Source organism: Hippoglossus stenolepis, chromosome 24 (assembly GCF_022539355.2).
Source record: "Hippoglossus stenolepis isolate QCI-W04-F060 chromosome 24, HSTE1.2, whole genome shotgun sequence".
NCBI classification, from domain to species: Eukaryota; Metazoa; Chordata; class Actinopteri; order Pleuronectiformes; family Pleuronectidae; genus Hippoglossus; species Hippoglossus stenolepis.
In genome coordinates this window covers 5,688,037-5,711,816 of record NC_061506.1, presented here as the reverse complement: position 1 = coordinate 5,711,816, position 23,780 = coordinate 5,688,037, and the positions used below count along the sequence as shown (strand labels likewise).

Below are 23,780 nucleotides of genomic sequence, written 5' to 3'. Positions count from 1 at the left end.
GCACTCACCTCGTCCTTTTTTAAAATAGAGTTCTGGAGGAACTCCTGACTGATAAGTTTCAATAGAGAAGGTATTGGTGGTTCACGAGTGGTTTTTGTAAAAGCGCTGTAACTGGTTTCTTTCAGTCCACAGAATCATAATAAAGCCTTGGAATTAGCCTCGTTATGAGGAAACAAAAGGAGGCTGATTCTCTACCCCGTCTCCTGTACTCGCTCGCTCTCTCTCAGTAATTAAAAAGTGATAACTTTCTAATCACACTTTCCTTCCTGTCAGCATTTTTGCGTCTCCATCGCTCTGCGCTCTGATTATTTCACTGGGCCCTCGTTTTGTTTCAGATTAGAGAGTTTTTTTTAGTGTGTGTGTGTGTGTGTTTCAGCAGGAGCTCGATATGTGTGTGTCTGCTCGAGTGAAAGTGTGTGTCCGCTGTGGAATTATAAATTGGCCAAGGACAGGATGGAGGGGTCACTCTGCACATGGTTGACCCGCAGCTGCCAGCGAGCCTAGGCCGCTTCACAGGAAAAGGGGTCGTCAGACAGAAAGCCACTTTGCTGCGTCGCCGTTACCCTCTCTTCTTTTCACTCATCCCCCCATTCTCTGCAGCTCTCCCTCTCTTCATTCTCTTCAAGGTGGAGTTTGCTTTTGTTTTTCTCAAATTCGCTCTCCGCACCCCCCCCCCCCTTCAGCTCGCACCGGATTTATCCCTCAATCAGTCATTTAACTTTCCGTTTTCTTCATTGTGAGGTAAAGGTGTAAAGCGGGCGAGGAGGCAGACATTAAGGCGATTAATTGGCAGCTCCGTCGTCGCCGGCAAGCGCGGCGAGATCTCATCTTAATTGAATGTCGCTCTCACCACTAATCTCGCCGCTTTGAAACCCCCCATTTAGAAATCCTCAGCGACAAAAGGCTCTGTGTGTAATCGCTGTGTATCACCCCCCCCTCCTCGCCACCCACCCCCGGGTAAGAAAAAGCTCCCTTTTGTCTCCTCATTCTGCCGTTGAAGAGGGTGGTCTCTCTCCCGGCTAAAAGCTTGTTAAAGAGCCATTGCTGAGGGCTAACGGCGGTGGGAGGAGGGGGTCACCGAGCGGAGCCAAGGGGTCTCAGCCACCCTGGGGACGCAATCCGCCCCCAAGGAAAGGGCATTAGAGGGGGTATTAGTGTGTGAGAGTGTGTGCGCCTGCTTTTGGACCACCACTGAGATGCAGCTACTTGTGTTGATAGATTCAAATCAGCAGCGAGACACAATAAATAAACACGACAAATAAACACGCTGCTCAACTTTAATAGCATTCCAATATCGTGGTTTTCGTTTCCCAGATCCTTCAGAGCCCGCCGCGCTCCGATCACCGCCGCCCTCACCTTGTGTTGTTGTTGCTGCAGCAGCGAGATCATAGAGGTATTTAAAAAAACCTCCCAGGTTGCCATGTGAGCCCTCTCAAGTGTCTCTCGAGCAGGAAGTGGCGGATTGTCTTTTTAATTCCTCCGGTTTTGAGTAACGGCGCTCCTTGAATCGCCTTGTTGATAAAAATAAGCCCCGACTGAAGCTGTTGTGTTGCAGCGGAGTAGAAAATAGTTTGTGCGTTTGCTGTTTCACGTGGAACTGAATATGATCACCGCCTGAGAGGCACTGAGAGGGAAAACCAATACCTGATAATTGCAGATTTAGGTATCAGAAGTAAAAGTACACAAAAAACATTTGAAATAATAAATGTTTTATTCCTTTTTATTCCTTTTGTGTTTAAATGTGATTAAATTGTTGTTGGATGTTTGGAGAAGTTTTTCACAAAAGGCTGTTTTCACATTCCTCTGATGACGGGTGGCCTCACGTCATTAATTTCATAAATTCAATAAGAAGACTTTTAAAAGTTTTGAATTTTCTTAAACTTCAGTGCCAAAGGTCACCACGAAAATGTCTCTATCACTATTAGTTTGGATATGTGCTTCATCATTAGTCTGTCTCTGGTTAAGTTCATGCTAGTTTAGTTTACGAACACGGGGAAATGCATGTTTACTGATAAGTGGCTTGAGAATGAGTACTCGAGGGACAACTTGGGACAATGGGGCTTAAGGTGATGGAATCTAAAGGACACATGACTTGGAATAAGTTTATATGTATTGCAAGTTTGGTCTTGAATTTCATTTTAAGTCGGATCAAAAAGATCTTAACTGATCTTGGTTAAGTGCAAGAAAATGTACTTCGTGACATCACTGCTGGTCTTGACGTCTGATGTGAAAGCCTGAATCCCTCGGAGCACGTACAGCTTCCTGACTTTAAATCCAAAGTGAGAGCGGTGACTAAACACAGCGTATCAGCTCGGTGCAGATGACCTCCCAGGTTTTAGCTCCGTTACCTTTCCACCGCGTCGAGAGCCCTGACTCACACTTTTGGAACGGAGCGTCTCCTCTTGGCCTCGAGGCTTCAGTGGGCTGTTGTTTTAATTAAGCACCTAGACGAGGAGTGCTGACGGTAGGGAGACAGACATGGGGGGAAAAAATGGTTCTGGAGGACATGTTTCCCTCCCACGTCCTTCTTCCTCGTGCAGGGGAAATATGAACATGGATTCCTGATTTAGTGGAGCGTGATGTAAGGCTGCTGCAATCCTCGTACGGGCGCTTACATCTTTAAAGCTGTGACACGACGTACAACTGGAATAACGTATATACACATTCCTGCAAAATTCACTCATTTATTTTATATATCTGAGTGGCTGCTGTGTGTCTGAATAGAATAAACCCTCGATGTGTGAACATATGCACACACACACCCTCTTAACCTTCCTCCGCGAGGAAGAAAAGCGCTCAGGAGTGAAGTGGCGTCGAGGCGCCTCCTCTCCGCGGGCCCTCTTTTCTCGGGTGGCTGAACCTGGCTCTCCATTTTGCCGTCCTCTAATGACAGACATTTTCCTTTTCTCTTTTGTTGCCCTTTTTTCTACTCCCTCCTCCATCTCATTTTCGCTGCAATGCCGCCACCGCCGCCGCCACGCTCATTTTCCTCAGATTAAATAGCGGTGGGTGAGTGAGGTGGGTGAGATGCACCTGTAGGAGGCAGAGGTGGAGCGGGAGTCTGTGGAGGAGGAAGGAGGAGGAACTGAGAAAGAGGGAGAGATTGAGAGGTTAGGTTGAAATGTAAAGAGGGAACAAGGGAGGGGAACAGGAATGAGAGTAGCTGGTATACCTCAGGGACGGGTTATTACTTTTAAATGCTCCTCTGCGCCTCCATTCTCTCTCCCCCTCCTCCTCCTCTTCCTCTTCTTCCTCCCTCACCCCCTCCTCCCCCACTGTGCTCCAGGAAGAAGTATGAAAGGTTATTATGTTTCCTTTAGAAATGGCTCGCTCTCGCCTTTTCATCTCCAAATGGAATAACCTCTCCACAGTGGCTTTCTTCTCCTCCTCACTACACCTTCATCTGTCTTTCCGGTACACAACACCTGCTCCTCTCTTTCTCGCTTCTTTTCTCATTCCATCTTTCTTCTTTTTTTCCCCCCCAGCAGCCGTCTTCCATCTCTTTAATCCGTTTCCCGCTCACTCTTTTTGTGTAATCACTGTGATTTAGGAGCATGCATTATCAGTCAGTGCATTAGATATGGTGCTGCCGCCTCAATCACATACAGCAATTACTATGTAAAACAGGCATTAAAGTGGAAAAAATAAGTATTTGTTAAATCCCGTATCCTTCCATCCCTCCTTCCTTCATCTTCTCTTCCAGAAAGGTGAGGAAGCCAGCAGCGTGGTTTTGGAGGACGGCAGGGAGCAGCTGATGTACGAGATCCCCCTCAACGAGTCGGGCTCGGCCGGGTTGGGCGTCAGCCTGAAGGGCAACAAGTCCAGAGAGACCGGAGAGGACCTGGGCATCTTCATCAAGTCCATCATCCACGGAGGAGCTGCGTACAAGGTAGAGGACCCACAGATGTTGGTTGTGCCGGGTAGCACAGGGGCAAACATGTTCCAGATATTTTCCAGATATGTCTGAGAGAAAATGAGGGTGAACAATAAATTATTGAACAGTTGCAGACATAGATGTGTGCACATAGTTTTCCCCTGGACTGAGGAATTACTTCACTAGAAGTGTTTAGTGGATAGCAGAAGAAAATACAAATACCACAGCAGAGTCAACTTGTGACAGAGATAGAAACAAAGTAAAAAGCAGAATATAACTGGAATCTTGCATCTTGATGTTTTGAAGAAGTCACGTTCCTTTATTTTAATATAAAAGTTTCCATAGAGTCTCTAAATGCCTCATTAGGCTTCTGCCGTCACAGGAGCCGTTTAAAGATCCTTAAGAAAGCATCAAACGTGAGAAATCTGAAGCATGTTGGAGAGCCAGCGTTTCTTTTGACTTTATCTCACAAGGGGTTCTACAAAATAGTTTTATCCCGATTTTTTTCTCCGTGAAGATTTTCATTTTTAATGTTTTCTTCCCCTTTTTCCATCTCATTGTATTTGCGACACTCTTTCTGATGTCTTTCTCTGACGTTCCCCTCTTATCTCCTCCTCCCTTGCACCTCTCGCCTCTTCCATCTCATTTCCTGTCTTTCTTCGAGGCCACGAGCGCTCGACTTCCCTCGACTTTTGACTGCCACCGACCCGCGAACGGCCTTACATCAACACTGCAGCCGTCTTATCTGTATCACTCAGTGCTCCCTTCAAGTTGTAAGTGCATCGGGGAAGAAAAAAAAACATCCCGTTTCAGCACTTCGGAGATTCCTCCACTTGGCCTCAATACGCGGCCCTCCTCGCATGTCGCAGCTCCTCCTGCCCCTCGCCGCTGCTCCCAGATCTGCGCGGCGTGATGAGGAGGCGCAGGGACGAGTGTGGCGTTGCAGATAAAACGGCCGGTCTGGGATCAGGCCAGACAGCCGCTCCCCGCAGTGCTTTCAGAAGTCGCTCTCAGACAGCTGCCGGTGTGGATAGCGCTCCGACAGAATGGCCCAGTAAGATCTGCGGCTGGAAAACAGTTTTTTTTTCTGGGACAAGATGCCACATAAGAGAAAAGGGAAGACGAGAAGGAGGAAGAGAAACAGACAGACAGTAGCGAGGGAGGGAGGAAGCTTGTTGAAAGACGGCAGCAGGTGAACGAGGGAGAGGAGGGATGTGGTCTAAGGGGGAAGAAATGAAGCGGTATTGAACAATAGAGGGATGGAAGGAGGCGGAATGAGAGGAGAAAGAGAAAATTGAAAAGTAGAGACACGCAGCAGGAACACAATACATGAGGGAATGCCTGTCTGCGTGTGTGTCTGCGTGTGCGAGTGTGTGAGTGTGTGTGTCCTTCTCAGTGTTGATACATGCTAATGAAAAGCAGCTTAAAGGGCCTGATGAGACTTTGCAGCATCAGGCCGGGACAGAGGAGGGAACCCGGGTGTCCCCTGAGTCTGACTGATGCGCGCACACACACACACACACGCACACACACACACGGTCACACAGCAGGCGGAAAAAAGGAGGAGATGAGGAAGAGTCACAGAGAGATTTAACCTATTTCCATTAAATAGTTTTGGCTGCTGTCAGGGCCCCGGGCCTCGGTTTTATATATATTATTTATTTATTTATTTATTAACAGGTTCTTTAACTTTATCCCTGTCGTCTGATCAATTCCAAGAGTCTGCTTGAGGAAATAAATCAAAATGACATGTATCGTGCTGTGGCTGCTTACATGGAGGACGGGGAAATTAATGGGGAATATCACAGACCACAGACACCCACTGATTTTAGCATAAACATCAATTTTTGATGACATCTTTGGATTTGATGCAGACACACAAAATCTCTGTTCGCGCGTGTGTGTCTGTGTGAGTGTGAGTGTGTGCGTGTCTGAGTGTGGTGCCATCCGAGTCTGCATTTGAGGGGTCAGGCCAGACGGTGCCTTGTTAATGAGGTGGGGTCAAAGGGCAGCGCTGACCATAATGGACCAATCTCAACCTCACACACACACACTCACACATACCATGAGAGTCTTTATCGTGCGTGTGTGTGTCTCAAAGTGCCTTCATCTTTATTGTTCTTTTTTCATTTTGCCCTTTGCATCTCTCTTCTCGTTTGATCTCTCTCTCTCTCTCTCTCTCTCTCTCTCTCTCTCTCTCTGTCTCTCTCTCTCTCTCTTGCCTGCTCGTCCCCTCTCCCTCTCCCTGCAGGGCACCATTCTCTGTAGCCTCTCTACAAGAGGCTGCTCTTTAAAACACTTAGAAGTGATTTAGTGCCCACAGAGGCTATTCCATTAGCCGCTCTATGTATTTATCATGGCTCTCCCACTCTCCGTAGATTGCTAACTCTACAATTTTTTTTTTACGCCATCCCCCTTTTTTCCATTTCCTTCCCTACTTTCTCTCTCTCTCTCTTTGTCATCCCTCGCACACATTTTATGCCTCTTACAATTTCTCTTCTTTATTCTCCTACTACTTTTTTTTTTGTTGTCAGATTTGCTTTCTCTACTTCAGAGTTTTTTTAGTTATTACTTTCAAAGCTTTTGTAAACGAGACAACAAACCAAAAACGCCCTTTTCTTCTTCCTGTATTTACTTTTATTTTGGAAATCTCTATCAATCTTTCAGTAGTTTATTCCTTCATCTAAATACTCTCCATTGTCGTCTTTTCTCCAACAGGACGGCCGTTTGACCGTCAACGACCAGCTGGTAGCCGTGAACGGCGAGTCGCTGATCGGCCGCTCCAACCACGCCTCCATGGAGACGCTGAGACGCTCCATGTCGTCGGAGGGCAACGCCAGAGGCACCATCCAGCTCGTTGTGCTCCGAGCACCCAGACAGGTACGAGGGGGTAAAGCAGCGACAGGTGTATTCCAGTCAGAGGAAAACTTTCCGGGTGACATGCACGTTTCACAATTTGTCAGATTATTTCAACCTAACTGGATTTTAGAAATCAAACTCCTGCTGTTGGGGGAAAACAACATAAACAGAAGGGAGTGACATTTTTAGGTCATGGAAGAGTTTGATTTTCAAAAAGTCTTGGAAAAAAGATGATAATAGCAGAAAGCCTGACTATATCTTTTTTTTGTTTTGATATTATCAAAACATATTTTATTCTATTTTACCAAACTTATACTCTTGTAGAAATCAGGACATTTACAACATCAAGAAAGCTCAACTTGATTTGAAAAAGTGTATCAGTCGCACTTAAATCCTTATATATTATTATCTCTTTTATTTTTCATTCAAAAATAAGAAGCCCTTGTGTCAATAGATTCAAAAAACCTATAAATGTCGTTCCACTTCTTTTTTAACCGCCGGCTGGTTCCATGTTATTTACCGCACGTCTTTTGCTTTTGAAGCTTTCCGAGGCGGATGTGGGGCAACATGTTAAAATTTTTACATTTCCCCGAGTTTGGTGAGATGAATCTGATCACATGAAACATTTAGGGGCACTTGTTATGCATTATGAAAGCCTGATCTGTTCCAACATTATTCATAAGTCGCCTGCCACAGTTTTGACAGCCAAATCAATGACATGTATCGTTCGCATTAGGATCATTCCTCTGTGCTGTTGTGATCGTTGGAGACTCACAGGAAAAAGGAAATCGACAAAATAAACTGTAAGCGGCGGAGCTAAATGTGTATCTGCAAAATGGAACCAGGTTATTCATAATTTCTTTACAAACCCAGTTAAGATGGTGCTCTTTTTTTTTTCTCTACTAACCGTATTCAAAGTGCCTTCAGTAGTGAAAGCTGTTAATTATTCTATCTCCTGCTTCTCACAATATAAACACAGACGGATAAAATAAATGAGAACCTCAGAATAAAGGCTCCTTTTGGGACAGCGACTGTCGAGCTGTAAGATTTGTTTGGGTGTTAATTTGGTGATTTTAACAGTTTTGAGACAAAGACGACACCTAATCAAGAAGGAGCCGGTAGCAGCTCGTTGAAGAGTTGTGAGGCTGTTAACTGACGCATCAATGAACAGCTTCAGACGAGAACTGAAACTCTGGATATTTCCCTGAAATTATCCAGAAGGGCTTGTAAATGTCTGAGTTAGCTGCCATCCCCTGAGTAACAGAGCGAGCGAACACTGGAGACAGTTGATAACTTTGTACTTTTGTTTTTCTACAGATGGACAGTGCCACCTCTTCATCAAACTCAGCTCCAAATATCTCCACCGCCCATCAGTCCAACTCCCAAACAGCCTCCAGCAATCAGGTACGAGCGGGTGATGCCCGCCGGCAGCTGCAGCCACCGCTGCCACGCCGCTGCTCCTCCCTCCTCCCCGCGCTGAGGAGGCGAGCGTCTGAGCCGCTGCCCCACAGCCACAGGCAGCGTTACGCACAGCGGCCCGGGGAGACGCACAACAGATACACGTTTGGGTTTAACCAAAGGGAAAGGCGTAGTGGGTACACGTTTGGTTTGGGGCAAAGGGATGTGGAGCACAGCGACGATGAGGGGAGATATGACGTGGACAGGCCGAGTACGAGGTGCGAGTTCGGGTTTGCTTCTCATAGTCAGACGCTGAACAGCGTGAACAGAGCGACAGAGGGAAATTTAAACAGGGAACGGTACGAATATGGAAACACACGTCGCCGGATGCTTGCAGACATGCAGGGCCACGCCTCTTTCGATAACACCCACGGCCACATGTTTGTCAACGCGCAGGGCAGATGCGGGTCCAGGCACGGGCGCAGCCGCACACTGGACGCCATCCACATTCAGGACGGCTACACTGAAAACATTAGGGCCATGGCGGGGCAGATGTATGGAGACCCGCCCGTACACAGCCGGATCCCCACACGCGACAGAAACACACACAGATCCCCAGACGTGTATGTGGACACACACTCGCACAACTACGCACACAACCGTGCTCTCAATAGGCAACACCACCTGCGGCTTTCAGGTGGACTCTGACACCGTTAGTCTGTGTGTGCGTGTGTGTTATGAAGAAGATATTTTTAATTACAAAACTAAGAAATTTGAATAAATTTAAATAAAGGCGTAAAAATCAGTTTTATCTTTCTAAAGCTCTATAACAGTAGAAATGTTATATTTTGAATTAAATCATGAAGAAAATATCACTTGAGTTTTCCTCCAGCCTCAGCTTCAGTAACCGATGGAGTGGAAGCACATTAATCTGACTGAAAGCCTTCCCTTTGCCAACACCACTAATTCTTACAGCTCTCCTTTTAAAACATTACCCATAAACCCAGTGCAATACTAAATTCTTCACTGTGGACAATCTCCTCTCTGTCACGTCGGGTTTAACTCACTAGAATTAGATGCTTATTTTTTCTCTGTTTCTCTTCAAACCGCTGAGTTCAAACTGTACAACCTAAATGTCCTTTTTTTCCTGTTTTGTCCATCTCGGTAAAGTCTTGTATTATTTTTCTCTTTTATGATTTTATTTTTTATTTTGGAGGGAATGTCCTCCCGCTCTCCTGTCTCACCTGCTGGTTTCTCCTCTGTTTAATAAAGCTACTCTGAACTCTCCTGCATGCCTGTCTGTCTGTTTCTCTGTTGGGGTTTTTCAGCTGCTGCCTTCTCCTCTGCTTCACTGTCTCTTTATCAAATCACATCTGGGCCCCTGCTCCCTCTGTTTCAATGCGACGGAGTATTAGTGAAGGAAAAGATATCGGAGATTTCAAGAATAAAGTCGTAATTGAGTAAAAGTCTTGATTTTACTTTATAATTAAGTCATAACTTAAATAGAAAAACATAATACTAGAATAAAGTGGTAATATTACAGGGAAAAGTTGTAATTTTACTTTTACAAGAACTTAACTTTATCTTTGTAAATTGTTTTCCTATAATACAACTTTACTCTTGTAAATATGACTTTTATTTCTCATAATCTCAGATTTTCTTCCCGATAAGTGATGACCTAATACTCCGTTGTAGTTTCAGCCTCAGCCTCTCTTTTCTTTTCTACCTTTTCTTTGTCCCTTGTTTCTCACTCTGAGCAGAAACCAGGATTTCATATGAGTTAAGCAACAGAATATTCCCACATGTAAAGCCTCCAATCAAGATTCATTATCTGAACATGAAGATACAGAAATTCTTAATAAGTAGTCACACGAGGTGTCACACATTCACAGTGATATAGGAACTAATGAACATATTTCAGAATAAACCTAATGAAGACTGGCACAAACGTACGATCAGTATTCATGAACGCTCCACGTGAAACTCTCCCTTTCAGGTGTGATAAATGTGTTAAAAATCTGACTGCGCCGAGCGTGTTCACCTTTGCTTATTTTTTATCTCTTCCTCCTTTGTGTTGGAGGAAAAAAACCTGCTCTCGTGAACCTCTTAATCCGTCCCCCTGCTGCGGCGGTTCCTTTAATCCCCGGTGGAGCGACGGTAGAGTCGGTCGCGAAGTTGCACGAGAATGTTGTGTTCACCTCGCACAAAGCAGCCGCACACATTCCTAGATGGACAGACCGATGGAGGTATCAAACCAGGCAGATGGTGAGAAATAGCCGTTTCTGAAGCTGAGCGTCTCCATTCAGCTCCACGTCCAACCATGACTGATTATTTCAAACGCCACATAAAGATGTTTCACAGCAGTTAAAGCTCACCGATGATGTGCGATCGCATAAAAGAGGGAATAAAAATAGGAGGGTTAGTGGGTTGACTCCCGCTGACCCGCCCCATTGTGACATTTCCATCTCGCCGACGCTCCACTCCCATCAGTGCGTCTCTGTTTTAGGCATCAGAGCCTGCAGATGAATGCTTTCAAACCCAGTTCAGAGTTCAGCATATATCTGCATAGGCCTCCCTCTCATCAACAACCCGCCAGGCTGCTGACACCGTGGGGCAGTGTGATAAAACAAGCGCTCCCTGAAGTAAAACTCCCAGAGCCCCTCAGCCTCTCTTGTCTCTGTAGCCGGCTTTTCATTAGGGCTAAACGCTTTAACCTGAAATCCTAAACCGAAAAAATAACCCCATTCATCTTGAAATCTTTAATGAATATATATATTTTATTTCATTTTGAATACATAAAGATATCACAGTTTATTTCCTAGTTATTCTCACTGTAATTATAAGAGAAACTGTCCATTACTCATTCCCCATAGGAAATTAAAAATTGTTTTGAAAGTCTGTTTATGAAGTTTCAATGAGCTGCAGAGTAAAAATAACGATTTCTCTGCTGATATAAAGTCACATTTTCATGTTTTATGTCCAAAGTTTGAACACTTCCAAAGGTTCTGCTGTAAAAGAAGATAATAACCGCTTGTCTTCTCCTCGTCCCTCCTGTCCTCGTCTGTTCGCTGCCACAATAACGACCCTAATGAGACATAATTGCGGCATTAAACAGGGACAGCTTGAATATCAGTTACTACCCCTTTATCCTACAGTCAATCAAACTTTGTTCTGATTAGTCCAGTGTGACGTACTCATCAGGTAAATTACCGTTAATGAGATTAAGGAGAGAAAAACTACAGGAAAGAAAGAAAGAAAGACAAAGTGTATTTTCTGTGCGTCCCTTCGTTGAGTGATCTGTGGATGGGTGGGGGGACACATCTGGGTGAGGCAGAGCTAAGCCTCTCAGGATCCTATTGTATGCAGCTGTAGGTGGGTGCTGGCTGGATAGATGGACCCCCCCCTCCCCTCCCTCCAGACACACACACACACACACACACACACACACACACACACACACACACACTCCCAGTTTATGTATTGTTGTGGGATTAAGATATCTGACTGCCGGGCTGCTTTAAAAGCCCGAGGCGAGACTGAGGGATGGATGGATGAAGGGATGAAGGGACGGATAGATGGATGGATGCGGGCTATTATACGATGTATGTCACCGGCATATGGAGCAGAGCTGTCAGGCATTTGCGTACAAATATATATATATAAGTGACTGACAGCTGTGATGTGGTGACATATTAGATGTATGGTTGGTGCTAATGACACCCGAGGGACTCCATGACACTGTGAAGACACCCATCCAGAGCTTTGAAGTGAGAAAGCTCTGGATATACACCTTTCATTATTACACAAAGTGTCTTGGGGTTTTCTAAATAAGTGTGTGTTGTAGGCGTGTGTGTCTGCTCTGTGTGTGTGTATGTGTGACAGCTGTAGCCCCTATCTCTTTGACCAGAAAAGGCTTCTTTCATCCTGCACCAGCGCCGATTCCCACCATGCACTGCCAGTCCCTATCTCCATCTGTGTGTGTGTGTGTAGGGGGGGTCCTTTGTAGTGCTGGATGGCTGTTCGATAACATGCCTGTCAGTGCTCTCAGGATTATCTTAATTACTGTGTTTTCACTCGTGCACATGAAGAGAACCAAACAATTTTTCACAAAGGTTGCCAAAGGCGACAAAGAGAAAATCTCTCACTATATATGTATAGATTTTCTTGTTCATATCTATTCCACATTATATATATATATATATGTCCTCCTCCCTGAGTAAAACTGTCGATCTGATCTTTAAAAAGTCAGGACACATGACACATTTCTGTCCCAGTTATGATCATCTCACGTATTTTGTGATATATTTTTTTTAATTTTCATCGCTCACGCTGCTGCTCGACAACCCTCAGAGGTTTGTTTCAGATGTGCTCGTGTTTCCTCAAAGCTCGGCTCCCACTTCGCTCTCCGAGGTGAATGTTACTTCACTGCTTGCAGGAAGTAACGGTGTGTTTTTACTAAATCAATGTCAAATCCTGCTTTTTCCTTCGCACAGGAGATGCACAGTGTGTGGGACAAAACAGCAATTTGCTCCAGCCCAAAGAAATAAATTAAGTTACTTCCAATATCAATGCTGAATAAATCTCCCAGGATGCAGCACTGATTGCACCAACACCCTTAGATCCAATCAAGCTGCACCTCAAGATCCATTTATTACTACCTGGGAAATTGAAAATTTCACAATGTTAAAGAAAGTGCAAAAAATAATCCTGGATCCGTCCCGTTGTCCACATCCACGCCAAAATGTAACGGGTCCTTTCATGGCCCACGTCCCATCCTATCACCAAGTTACGTGGAAATACATCCTGTCCCTTTTGCACAATCCTGCTGATGAGTAAACAAAGGTACAGGGGCGAAAATACAACTTCTTTATTGCAGCTAAAATTCATAAAAAGCAATGTGAGATTTGAAGTTGCTGTGAGTTGGATCTCTTTCTCTCTGGGTCCATGATGCACTGATGCTGCTTTACGGCTCCATTCTGTCTTTTCTATTCTGGTAAATCACTGTGATCGTGAAGGGAACACGGATGAAATTGCATCAAACTCCTCGGTTGGTTTTGGTGTCAGTTCGCTCCGTGCTGAACAAATTAAATAAAAAAGACATTAGTCCAATCCTGCTGGGTAATAACAGAAATAACTCTAATCTTCTGATATATGAGGCGACATCATCAATTTTTCATAACTCACAAGTATGACTGGGTTTGGATTTTATTTTATTTTTTACTTTCGAAATTTTTAATAACATCCTCATCACCCCCTGGATTCTGTGTGGACAGGAGCTGTGGCCCAACGACGCCTACCAGAAGCCCACCATGAACGCCGGCGGTCACATGACGACCAACAACTATGCGCACGGCAGCTCTGGGAGTGGTGAGCACGGAGCCGCACGACACACACACACACACACACACACACACACTCCCCACAACAAGAACGATGTTTGTCCGTTTGAACTGTCAGATCGTCAACACCCGGCTCTGAGTGTTTGTGTACTTGTGTTATCTGCGATGGAGTGTGTACACAGTGCGTTTGCTTATATACGCGTGTGTGTGACCACTGCATTGCATGACACCCAGCTATAGCTCCTGTGAACACGATAGCTGTGTCTCAATTCAGGGACCACATCCTGAAGGGTAAGACCTCACAAGCTGTACTTTACATCATCGGTCCACATTCGGCTTCTTCCTCACACGTCCCTCGTAGCCTGGATGTTTTCCGAAGAACCGATGGACTCATTAGATTCCAGTGGTCAAAAGTCACGGGGACCTCATTTGAGTTTGGAAAAGAAATGTGCAGCATGTAGACTGAAACTTGGCACATCCATAAGGGAGGGAATTGGAGTTTCTTTGTGGTCACGGCAGCAGCCACTCCGAGCTTCTTATAGCGCAGTGTAACTAAAGTGTCACATCTCCTCCCAGCTCTGTCTCTATATCTCTTTCCACTGCATATTTATAGCCGGAGAAAGGCAAGTCATTAACTATGTTTTTCCGGATGCCACGCTCGCTTTTCATGTGCAAAGGATCTGACCTTGGAATCATTACGCTGATGAAACGGCTTCTTAGCGCGCCCCGATTTGCATACGGGGGATATAATGCAGCGCGCGTTCTGTTGAGTTAAAGAGAGAGAGAGAGAGAGAGAGAGAGAGAGAGAGAGAATAAAGAAGACTAACAAACTGTTTTAAATTCATTCTTTATCTCTCTCCTGCGTCTCCCCCCCCCACTCCCCTCACCCCCTGGGATGCAGGGAGCTGGAGATGCTTTCCTCGCCGAGGATCTCCATCAGACTGGAGTGGCAGTACAGTTACAGTCATTTTTGTATGGTGGTGGGGGGGGCGTTCGGCACAAAGGCATTAGAGTGGGGAAACGATGCGCTCGTGGGATTTGCAGTTTATGGAAATGTTAGAGGAAGACTTGAAGTTGGAATAAGGCTTTAGTATGGAAATTCTATTTTTCGTTTGTTTGTGTCTTCAATGTATGTAATTGTGCATTGTTAATAGGCTGTTTATTTATGTGTGTGTCTTTGATTTTGGCCTTGGGGGGGGTCCGTCTGTACCCTGGTGGATGTGGGTGGATTATGATATTTGACGGTATTGATCCACAATCGAAGGCCGAGCTCACTTCCTGTGTGTCTGATGTCTGTGTGTAAATGTGTGTGTGTGCGGTGTCCTGTCACAACTGATCAATATCAATAAGAAGTATTATTAAGAAGTAAAAAAGATTTGAGACTGGATATCAAGGTCCTTATTTAGCTTTCATTCCCTCCAGGCACCTCAACGTTTGATATTGTAATGAGCAAAAAATCAAGGCAGACAATGACAAACAAAAAAATAAAAAGTGTTAAAATTAACAAACACAACCACAACTTTGATTTCATCCTTTTGTTTCTTCTCCGCGTCTGAATATCATTTTTTTATTCTCCTCAGCACCGTATCCCGCTGCGACCACCAACGGCAGCTACGGTCACTACGGCAACGAGGACGAGGAGCCGGAGAGAGACTTCCCCCCGCCTCCTTCCCCCGACGCCGTGGAGGAGATGAACAGGGACTTGCCACGAACTCCTCCACACCCCAGGTACCCCCCCCACCACCACCACCACCACCACCACACAACGTACAGTGGAGTGTGCCATCATCAGCACTTTATTAAACCACGCAAACGGCCGGAGTTATTATATTCTAATGGCTCTCTTAATTCGGGCCGCTGTGTTATGAGATAAAGAAGAATCATTACACCGAATTACAACGCACATGCATTATTTAGACTATACGGTCTAATTGCAGCAGCCTATTTGCATTATGCATAAGTAATGATGATGATAGTGTACTTGTATAAATTCGTATGAGAGCTATGATACTTCCGTTAGTATCCTGCAGCCTCCGTCTGTACCAAACAGTCTTTTAATACGAGCCTCATTAGGTGTTGAGATGCTGATGATGCTGTTATCCAACATGGTCCTTGATGATGTTTTTGGTTTTAAACTTTTAAATCCATTAAAATAATGAAACAGTTGATTTAATGACATTTTAAACGTCGCACACGCTTTCTTCTGCAGGCCTCAGCTTTACTTTATCAGCTTTAAAAACAAAATCATATGAAAACTATGTGGTGTGTATATATATATATATACTCATGTCCCAGAACTGTCTCGCCACCATCAACAAGTTTTATCCAGTTATGATCAAATCCTTCATTTATTTATCTATTGACATCACACTCAAAAACTTAGTGTACTTACTTTCCATTGTGAGAATCCCAAACCCTGCTTAGAACTAACATGAGCAGCAATTTTCTGTCCGAACCCAAATCTGAAGTTTTCCCCAATTTCAGGCATCTTCAGTGTAAAAACTTGACCGACTCATATCTGAAACCCGAAGTCTGGTCTCTCAGATCCTGACCATTTAGGGTCCTTTGAGGAGAAATGCTGAACGAGTTGGTTTAAAGTCGATAAACACAATGTTCTGTCAACAACCTCCTGAATAAATACCTCTGAAAATCTGAGATGTGTTTGTACAAAATATCCTCATGTGGTCCGAGTCAAAGTCTGGCAGCTCGGAACTTGTTTTACTGGAGACAGAACACGCTATTGTTCCCCAGAATCACGCCATCTGGGAAACAGGAAATCCAATGATTCTGTGTTTGTGAATTTAAATTTGATTTACTCCGACTTGTTTAGGTGATGTAACCAACTGAAACACTGAAAGACCCTTTTTGTCTTTTTTAGTAAAACGCTGATCGATAAATCGACTGGTTTCTAAGTAGTTGTTGTGTTTTTGCAGCGAGTCTCGGACGTCAGATATCTACGCCAACCTGGCCAACAACAGGGACAATGTGCCTCGCAACAGAGCGTCCAAGAGCATGGACATGGGTGAGCTCATACACACACTAACACCCCCCCCCCACACCTCATGAGCGAGGAAGTTAGTTCTCCTGCAAAACCTATTGTTGTCTCATTCGACACAACCCGGCCAAACACACGAGTCTAATCACGCACCCAGACACACACCAGTGATCACATGCGTCTTATCAGTACTTTTCTTTGTTGTGATATGTGGCCCTCTCCCATTATCCCCCCCGGCCTGAGGGGATTTGACCCCCTGAACTCCTAAACCCGGGGGGGCTTTCCAGCGCACTGGATGAACACGTCTGCTGTGTGTGTACACGTCTGCGTGTGCGAATGAAAGGCGCGGGGTCTGCAATCTCATGGTGTGTGTGTGTGTGTGTGTGTGTGTGTGTGTGTGTGTGTGTGTGTGTGTGTGTGTGTGTGTGTGTGTGTGTGTGTGTGTGTGTGCGTGTGTGTGTGTGTGTGTGCGTGTGGAAGGTGAGAACGAAAGGACTTATTTCCTCATATTAACCCGAGCCGACCCCCCCCCCCTCCTCTTTTTCTCTGTCTGCCTCTCCAATCTTTTCATCTTTCCCCTTCTTTTTGATGCTTCCAATATTCTCCTTATTCCTGTTTTCCGGACGACATCAGTGCAATGTTTTCCTTTCCTCGTCTTCGCTGTTTCCACTTCCCTCCGTCTTTTTCCCGTGAGTTCATTCCTCTCGCTCTCCTCCCTCCATCCGTCTCTCGTTCTTCTCAGCCTCTCTCTCTGATTTCCAATCCCGGTTCATTAGGTTCACTGGATGGGCTTTCTTTCCTGCAGCACACGCCTCTGCCACCACAAGCTGATTGGCTTTCATTCTGGACCAGGGTGGTCTGCAGACACACTCACATACACACACACACACACACACACACACACACACACACACACACACACACTCTCTGCTCTATCCCACTGAGGACCCACTCCAATACACTTCACCTCTGTCTCCATCTCTGCCCATCCTCTATTTCAATCTGTTTTTTTTTTTATGCAATCTCTCCGGGTCTGTGTCCGTCCCCTCCCTCCAAAGGGCTCAGAAATGAACAAGAAGGTAGTCGGCAGAGTTATGTGTGTGTGTCCAGCTGCTTTCTGACATGCTCTGAAGTCTGGAAGTTTGTGAGAACGTAAATGTCTGAGTCAGTTGCACCGGATATTTCCCTCAAATTTCCCTACCAGCCCTCTTGTAAAATGTCCAGGTGAGAATGGAAAAGACGAAGATACGTCGTCTCGGAAAGACAACGAGACTCGAGAGCTTTTGGCGACTAGGGCCGACGCCAATTTCGCCGTTTTCCTTCTGTTGTCAACTGAGTCTGACCCCGACCATCTCCCGCTGCGTTCTTCACAAGCAAAAGGCAAACTCGACTCAATTTTGCATTGAGTTCATGACTGAAAGCGGCTTGTTTGAGTGGGCGTGTACAGGTGCAAAGACGGCAGGAACCCTGAACCCACACACGCTGACCGTGTCAACACAATTTGTATTTAAAGAGTCAAGTGGCTTCCTTTTTTTTCCTCACCCAGAAGAGTTCCCCACGCGTCAGTCTTTAAGCTCGCGTGTAACCAAGCTTTTGCGGTAAAGCCGAGCAGGGTCGCTCTTATTAAACACCGCTTGGCAGAAAGAGGTGAGCTGCTGTTATTGACCTTGGACGCCTCGGCAAATACCGTGTGTTGACTCTGAGCTTTGGTTCACAGAGAGAAGCCCTCTCACACACACACACACACACACACACACACACACACACACACACACACACACACACACACACACACACACACACACACACACACACACACACACACACACACACACACACACACACACACACACACATTCGAGCTGCCCATGGAAGGATGAATAGCAGAGTCACCGACACTACAGCTGCACAAAAACACGAATTTTTCTCAGCCGGAGCAAAGTGGTGTGGATTTTCTTCTAAAGAATCCAGGAATAATAAATCTGTTTCTTTTTTTTTTTTAAAGCACCTGAAAGCGTCAGACAGAAGGTTATTTAACAAAAAGGTAAAACACAGAATAAGACACTATAACATAGAACTTTTTCAAACGAGTCTGACAGTGATTCAGCAAGTAGCAAGTATTTCTCTCCCCCCCTGAATGAGCAATGGATGGAAACTAATGCTTTTATCAGTGTAAAAAGCTGCTTTGGAAAATGGTCTGTATGGATTTGCTTTAAGTTGCTCAAAGTGCACTGAATCATCGAACCTTTTAGGAGACGTGGAGCCCGTACATTACATTCTGCTGTCTAAGTTATTTGCTGTGTGACGACTGAGGCTGAATTTAAATACAAAATGTGAGTCATTAGATATGTGTGGCGCCTTCCACTGGAGCTTAGTTACAAACATTTTTTTATTTTGTAAGCACATATCCCACTTCTTGTAATTTGATTTAAGGAAACGATTGAGGATGAGGGGGGGCGCTGTCGTTCACGTGTCGCCTCACAGAGAGAAAGCTATATTTTTTCCCCTGGAATCACTTCTTCTTAAAGGGAGGGGGCGGGGTCATAATCCCACGTGGAAGAAGTTGCAAATTTATGAGAATAAAGTCGTAATATTAGGAGAATAATGTCGTCCTGTCGCCTGCGTTGGAATGAGGAATGTGGAGGGTCACCTTTGGGCTCATTAGCTCCACATCATCATAATTATCAGGACTTTGAAAGGTTTGTGCAAAAAACTGAGTCTATTCTGAAGAAAGAACCACAGAGAATCTTTTGTGGAGGAGGGAATGTTTGGTCGTGGTGAACTGAGGTTACCGTTGTTTTACATCCGTGTGATATTCAAATGGGTTTTTGTAGTTTTTCAAGAGTGGTTCCAGATTTTGGATCCAGAGGAAGTGGAACTAGGGCGAGAACAGCTTCCCTTGGCTTCTTGTTACGTTCTTTATTCTCGTAATTTTATGACTTTATTCTTGTAACATTATTACCTTTTTCTTACTAAATTACACCTTTTATTCTCATAATAATCTGACATTATTCTCCAAGTCTGCAAATTGTTTTCTTCTTCAATATCGTCATCTTCATCGTAAAACAGCATTATAATCTGCTTAAAAACATAAAAGGAACGACATACCTTAAACACAGTGCAAGGGCCTTGATCTGAAGCTGTACTATGAAGTGAAGTTATCCCTTGATAGAATGAATAATACAACACTCTTTAAGGAAGCTGACTGGAGGTTAAAAGAGGGATTTTACATTTTTAGCTCCTCCGCTGTGGCAGAGACTTGGCTGCCGAACATCCAGACTTTTATCTTCCCTCCACAGGAAAAAAGGAAGCTTTTATTATTTGGCAGGGTCATGTGGCCGGGAATAGCTCTTTTTCCAAACTTTAAACGCACTTATATTTTTTATTTCATCTGGCACGCGTGCACAGGAAAGGTATCTCTGCCTCGTCGCTGCAGATGCGGCAGATTTTTTGTGAAGCCACCTCTTTTGATTCAGAGCTCTCGCTGGTTTTAGTTTTTTTTCGAAACACACACCTTCTCGCCATCACCTCACATCTGTCGCTTCTTACACTCGCTCACCTCTGTTTATCACCTTTTCTCCCTCCCTTCCTCTCATTTTCTCTCCCCCTCACCCGTCTGTCCGCCGGGAAAATTGACCTCATAAAAAATGAAAAGGATTATTTAAGAGAAATAGCAGCGTAATGAAAACCTATTATTGTATCCCGTGGTGCACTGCCTGTGGCGGCTGCCGCTGGCCGATTGCAATCCTGTGTAGTTAGATTAGGTGGGCGGCGGGCGGGGTGTTTGGGTCGGGGGGGTTTCTTCTTGTTTTCTTCTCTCTTCTCCCCCTCTTTATTATTTCTCTCTTTGCCTCACCTCTATCTACTCTCCCACAGTCATAATATCCTTCTTTCTTCTGGTTTCTCTTATATTTCTGCTTCTTTTTTCATTTCCTCTCTCAGTCCCAGACATTTCGTGCCTCGCTCCTTTTCTCTCTGTGTGATACTTCTGCAGGGAGTCATTTGAAATATACGTGCCGGCAGCGAGAGACACCAGCGTAGCCGTTTACGAAAACCACACAAAGCCCCGGAATGATGCATATTCTGCTCTGCATGTATGGAATGTAATAACACGCTGTTTTCTGTGTGTCTTGTGTGTTCCAGTGGCTGATGAGAGCAACGTGGGCTCCCTGGTCGGGCAGAGGAACAGTGAGTGTTTGATATAATTAAAACACACGTGCACACAGGCAGAGAAAACACTCCTCCTTTGTTTCTGACCCACCGATCTCCTGCTCCTCTCTCCTCCCCGACTCTCCTTAACCTAGAACGTGGAGGTTCTCATTTCCTCCATTTTCTTCCTATCTGTGCACAAACATTTCTTTATCTCTTTCGCCTCCCACTCCTTCCTCGGCTTTCCCGCCTGACACAGTTGAGTTGTGAAGCACTTAGCGTCCGAGCTCTCGCTGCTTTATAGCCGCCCGGGTCAGCAGGCCTACAGTGCTCAATCCTCACCCAGCTGACAGCGGCCGCACTGCATTACAATGGAGTCCCCCCCTTCGGTTATTTCTCTGCGATCGACTCTGCCTTGTTTCATTTGAGAAACGTCTGGTTAAAGGTAAAATATAAAGTCAGTTGTCTCTTACCGAGGGCATTACAGTGTCGTGGTTCAAAGAGCTGAGCATCTAGTTCACTGCCAAGACCTGCACATGCACCTCTGTACACAGATAGGACAGGAATGTAACATGTCAATCTCATCTCTTTATTGTCATTGTGGAAGCACAACGATTATATATATATATATATATATATATAGAGGAAATTATACAAATATAAAAAAGGTAACTCTTATAAATCTCAATATAAGAGGAAGAACAATAACAAAAAGTCGACAGACTTTACTCTGCTTGCGCTTTTTGCTGTTATTCAATATGTTAACACAGTCTTTGCTGTTAGGGTTTATGTTTAGTTTCCACTCTGCAAAACAGACATCGACAAAACATCCATAATGTTTTTATTATCGTGGGTATAAAGCATTTGGAGAAAATTCAGAGATAACGTTACCTTCCACGATTTTACAGGCTCATGCAATATGTTACTTCTGCCTACTCCACTGGTCTTGTGTCTGAAAAAGTCACTTGTACACAAATCTCCTGTCGACAATGTGTCTCCATCCGATCCAGAAACATTTCATAATGTTTGTATAATTACGTTATCCCTGTGCCATCATAAGTAACACGCAAAGAAAATACAAGTTTAATAAAGTTTAATAAACCACAAACCACCAGCAATTATCTCATCGTAACTTGACAAGGAGGTTCTTCTCATGTTCAGTGTATGAAAAAGATTTTCATTAATAAAAAAAAATATTGCCTTTTAATTAGAGCAGCACTGCTCTGCTATATTTTTCATTTACACCAATTTCAGCGATGAATGGATAAATGTGCAGCAAATTGCTTTACATACATCAGAGCAAGCAGGGATTGAAGTCGCAACTAAAAGCAATGGCTTGTAATGACTTAAGTAATGAGATTGATGAGAAAATCCATTAAGGGGATCCACTGTACAGAAGGGGGGGGGGATCGAGCATCCCTCATGCTCACTGTAGGTAATAATTAAAGCTTCAACGGTAGAATAAGCTCTGAAATTCATCAGTGATGCAGTTTGTGAGTTATGGCTTTTTCCATACAAGTGATGTCATGTCTGTTTATATATAAATATATATACATATATGTATTATGTCATTTCTGTGTCATTCCATATTCGTACATCTTCTTTCTGTATAACGTATACAAAACATTAGGAAAAAGGAGAAAGACAGATCAATTTTTTACCTATAAACTGACACATTAAAGGGCTTTTTTCTCCAGATAATTCAGACTATAGAAATCGGTGATAGACGAAAAAGACTACAGGGTTATTGTTTCTCGTACACACCAGTATGAGGCACCAGTATGAGGCACCAGTCTGCGCTGTGGTCGGGCAGCAGCAGCAGTGAATTTCCACTGAGTCAGATATAGCTGCTCCTCTGGTCCAGGCTGCTGTGTGGTTTGTTCTGGGCATCACTACATGTATACGAATATACAGTAAATCACAGTGTTGCTGCAGAATTCTGGGTTTCAACTGCCCAGTTCTGTATTTCGTCCCGTTTGGAAAAGTGACGACGAAGGAGCCACGAGCGTCGGTACAGTGGCGACGAGGCCGAGCTCTTAAATCCACCTGCAGCGGCCAACTATCCGCCTGTTGCCGGCGGAATACAAATTTCCCCGAGCACCGCCGCTGACCTCGAATCCCCCGTACTCAGCATTCCCACAATAGCTCCACCTACGCCCTCCTCCTTCCTCTGATCCCCCACATGATAAATAAAGCAATCCACTCCTCCGCTGCGCCGTTCTTTTCTTCTCCCTCCTCCTCCTCCTCCTCCTCCTCCTCTTCTTCTTCTTCTCCTTTTTTCCATCTCCCTCCCCTCCGCTCTGACGTCTTAGCTAATGCGTATTGACAGGGGCTTTTGCGTGTTTTTCATTTTTTGCTGACGCCGCGTGTTTGCCGAGCTTCCTGCAGGCCTCCTCCTCCTCCTCCTCCTCCTCCTCCTCGCCATCCTCCTTTCCTAAATGGCCTCAGTGTTTCTTTATGGGCTTTGACATATTTCATTAGGCGGATGGTCTTAAGAGGCCTGCCTGGCTTCTTTAATCTGGATAAAACCCTTTTTTCTCTCTGGCTAGAGCCGCGTCGAGGAGCGCTTCACTCCTCTAACTCCCTCTCTCCCTCCCTCTGTCACTTACTCAAACTGTCCCCCTCTCTCTCTCTCTCTCTCTCTCTCTCTCTCTCTCTCTCTCGATTCTCCACTCTTAAGATTCCCCATCTTCAATAGAGCTTTTAGTTTTTCTCTCTCTCTCCCCCCCTCCTCTCTCTTGCTTTCATCCTCCGCACCACTTTTCCCACTTCTCCCCCCTGATTATTCCGTCTCCCGCTCTCTGCAGCCGGTCTCGTCCCCATTTTCAGTATCCTCCCAATCCCGAAGTCTTCATCCCTCTTTTCTTCCTCCCCCCCTCTTCCCTCCTCCTCTGCCACATCCGGTTCTCTCTTTATGATCACTTTCATTCTCCTCTCTCTCAACAGGCTGATCCCTTTTCACTCTCTCGCTCTCTGCCTCTATTATTGTCATCTCTCTCTCTCTCTCTCTCTCTCTCTCTCTCTCTCTCTGCTCTCTCTCTCACGCACTCTCTCGCTCTCTCTCAGGCTTATGCAGCCTATTACGGTGAACATGCTCCAATCTCTTAGTTTCCTCCACCAAGAGTCAGACTCAGGCCAGCATCTCCTCCAGCTTCAGTGTGTGCGT

The 23,780-nt window shown here is 45.0% G+C and overlaps 1 protein-coding gene across 4 annotated transcripts in view; it reads left to right on the top strand.

Annotated features, from left to right (window-relative positions):
- pard3ba (par-3 family cell polarity regulator beta a) overlaps positions 1 to 23,780 on the top strand; it is a 133,299-nt gene that overhangs the window by 47,556 nt on the left and 61,963 nt on the right. For all 4 annotated transcript variants that reach the window (XM_035150615.2, XM_047339092.1, XM_047339094.1 and 1 more), the window contains 7 exons: positions 3,704 to 3,889; positions 6,593 to 6,754; positions 8,051 to 8,137; positions 13,405 to 13,498; positions 15,051 to 15,198; positions 16,404 to 16,492; positions 20,609 to 20,653. In XM_035150615.2, coding sequence (XP_035006506.2) covers positions 3,704 to 3,889; positions 6,593 to 6,754; positions 8,051 to 8,137; positions 13,405 to 13,498; positions 15,051 to 15,198; positions 16,404 to 16,492; positions 20,609 to 20,653 — 811 coding nt within the window. The remainder of the gene's footprint in view (positions 1 to 3,703; positions 3,890 to 6,592; positions 6,755 to 8,050; positions 8,138 to 13,404; positions 13,499 to 15,050; positions 15,199 to 16,403; positions 16,493 to 20,608; positions 20,654 to 23,780) is intronic.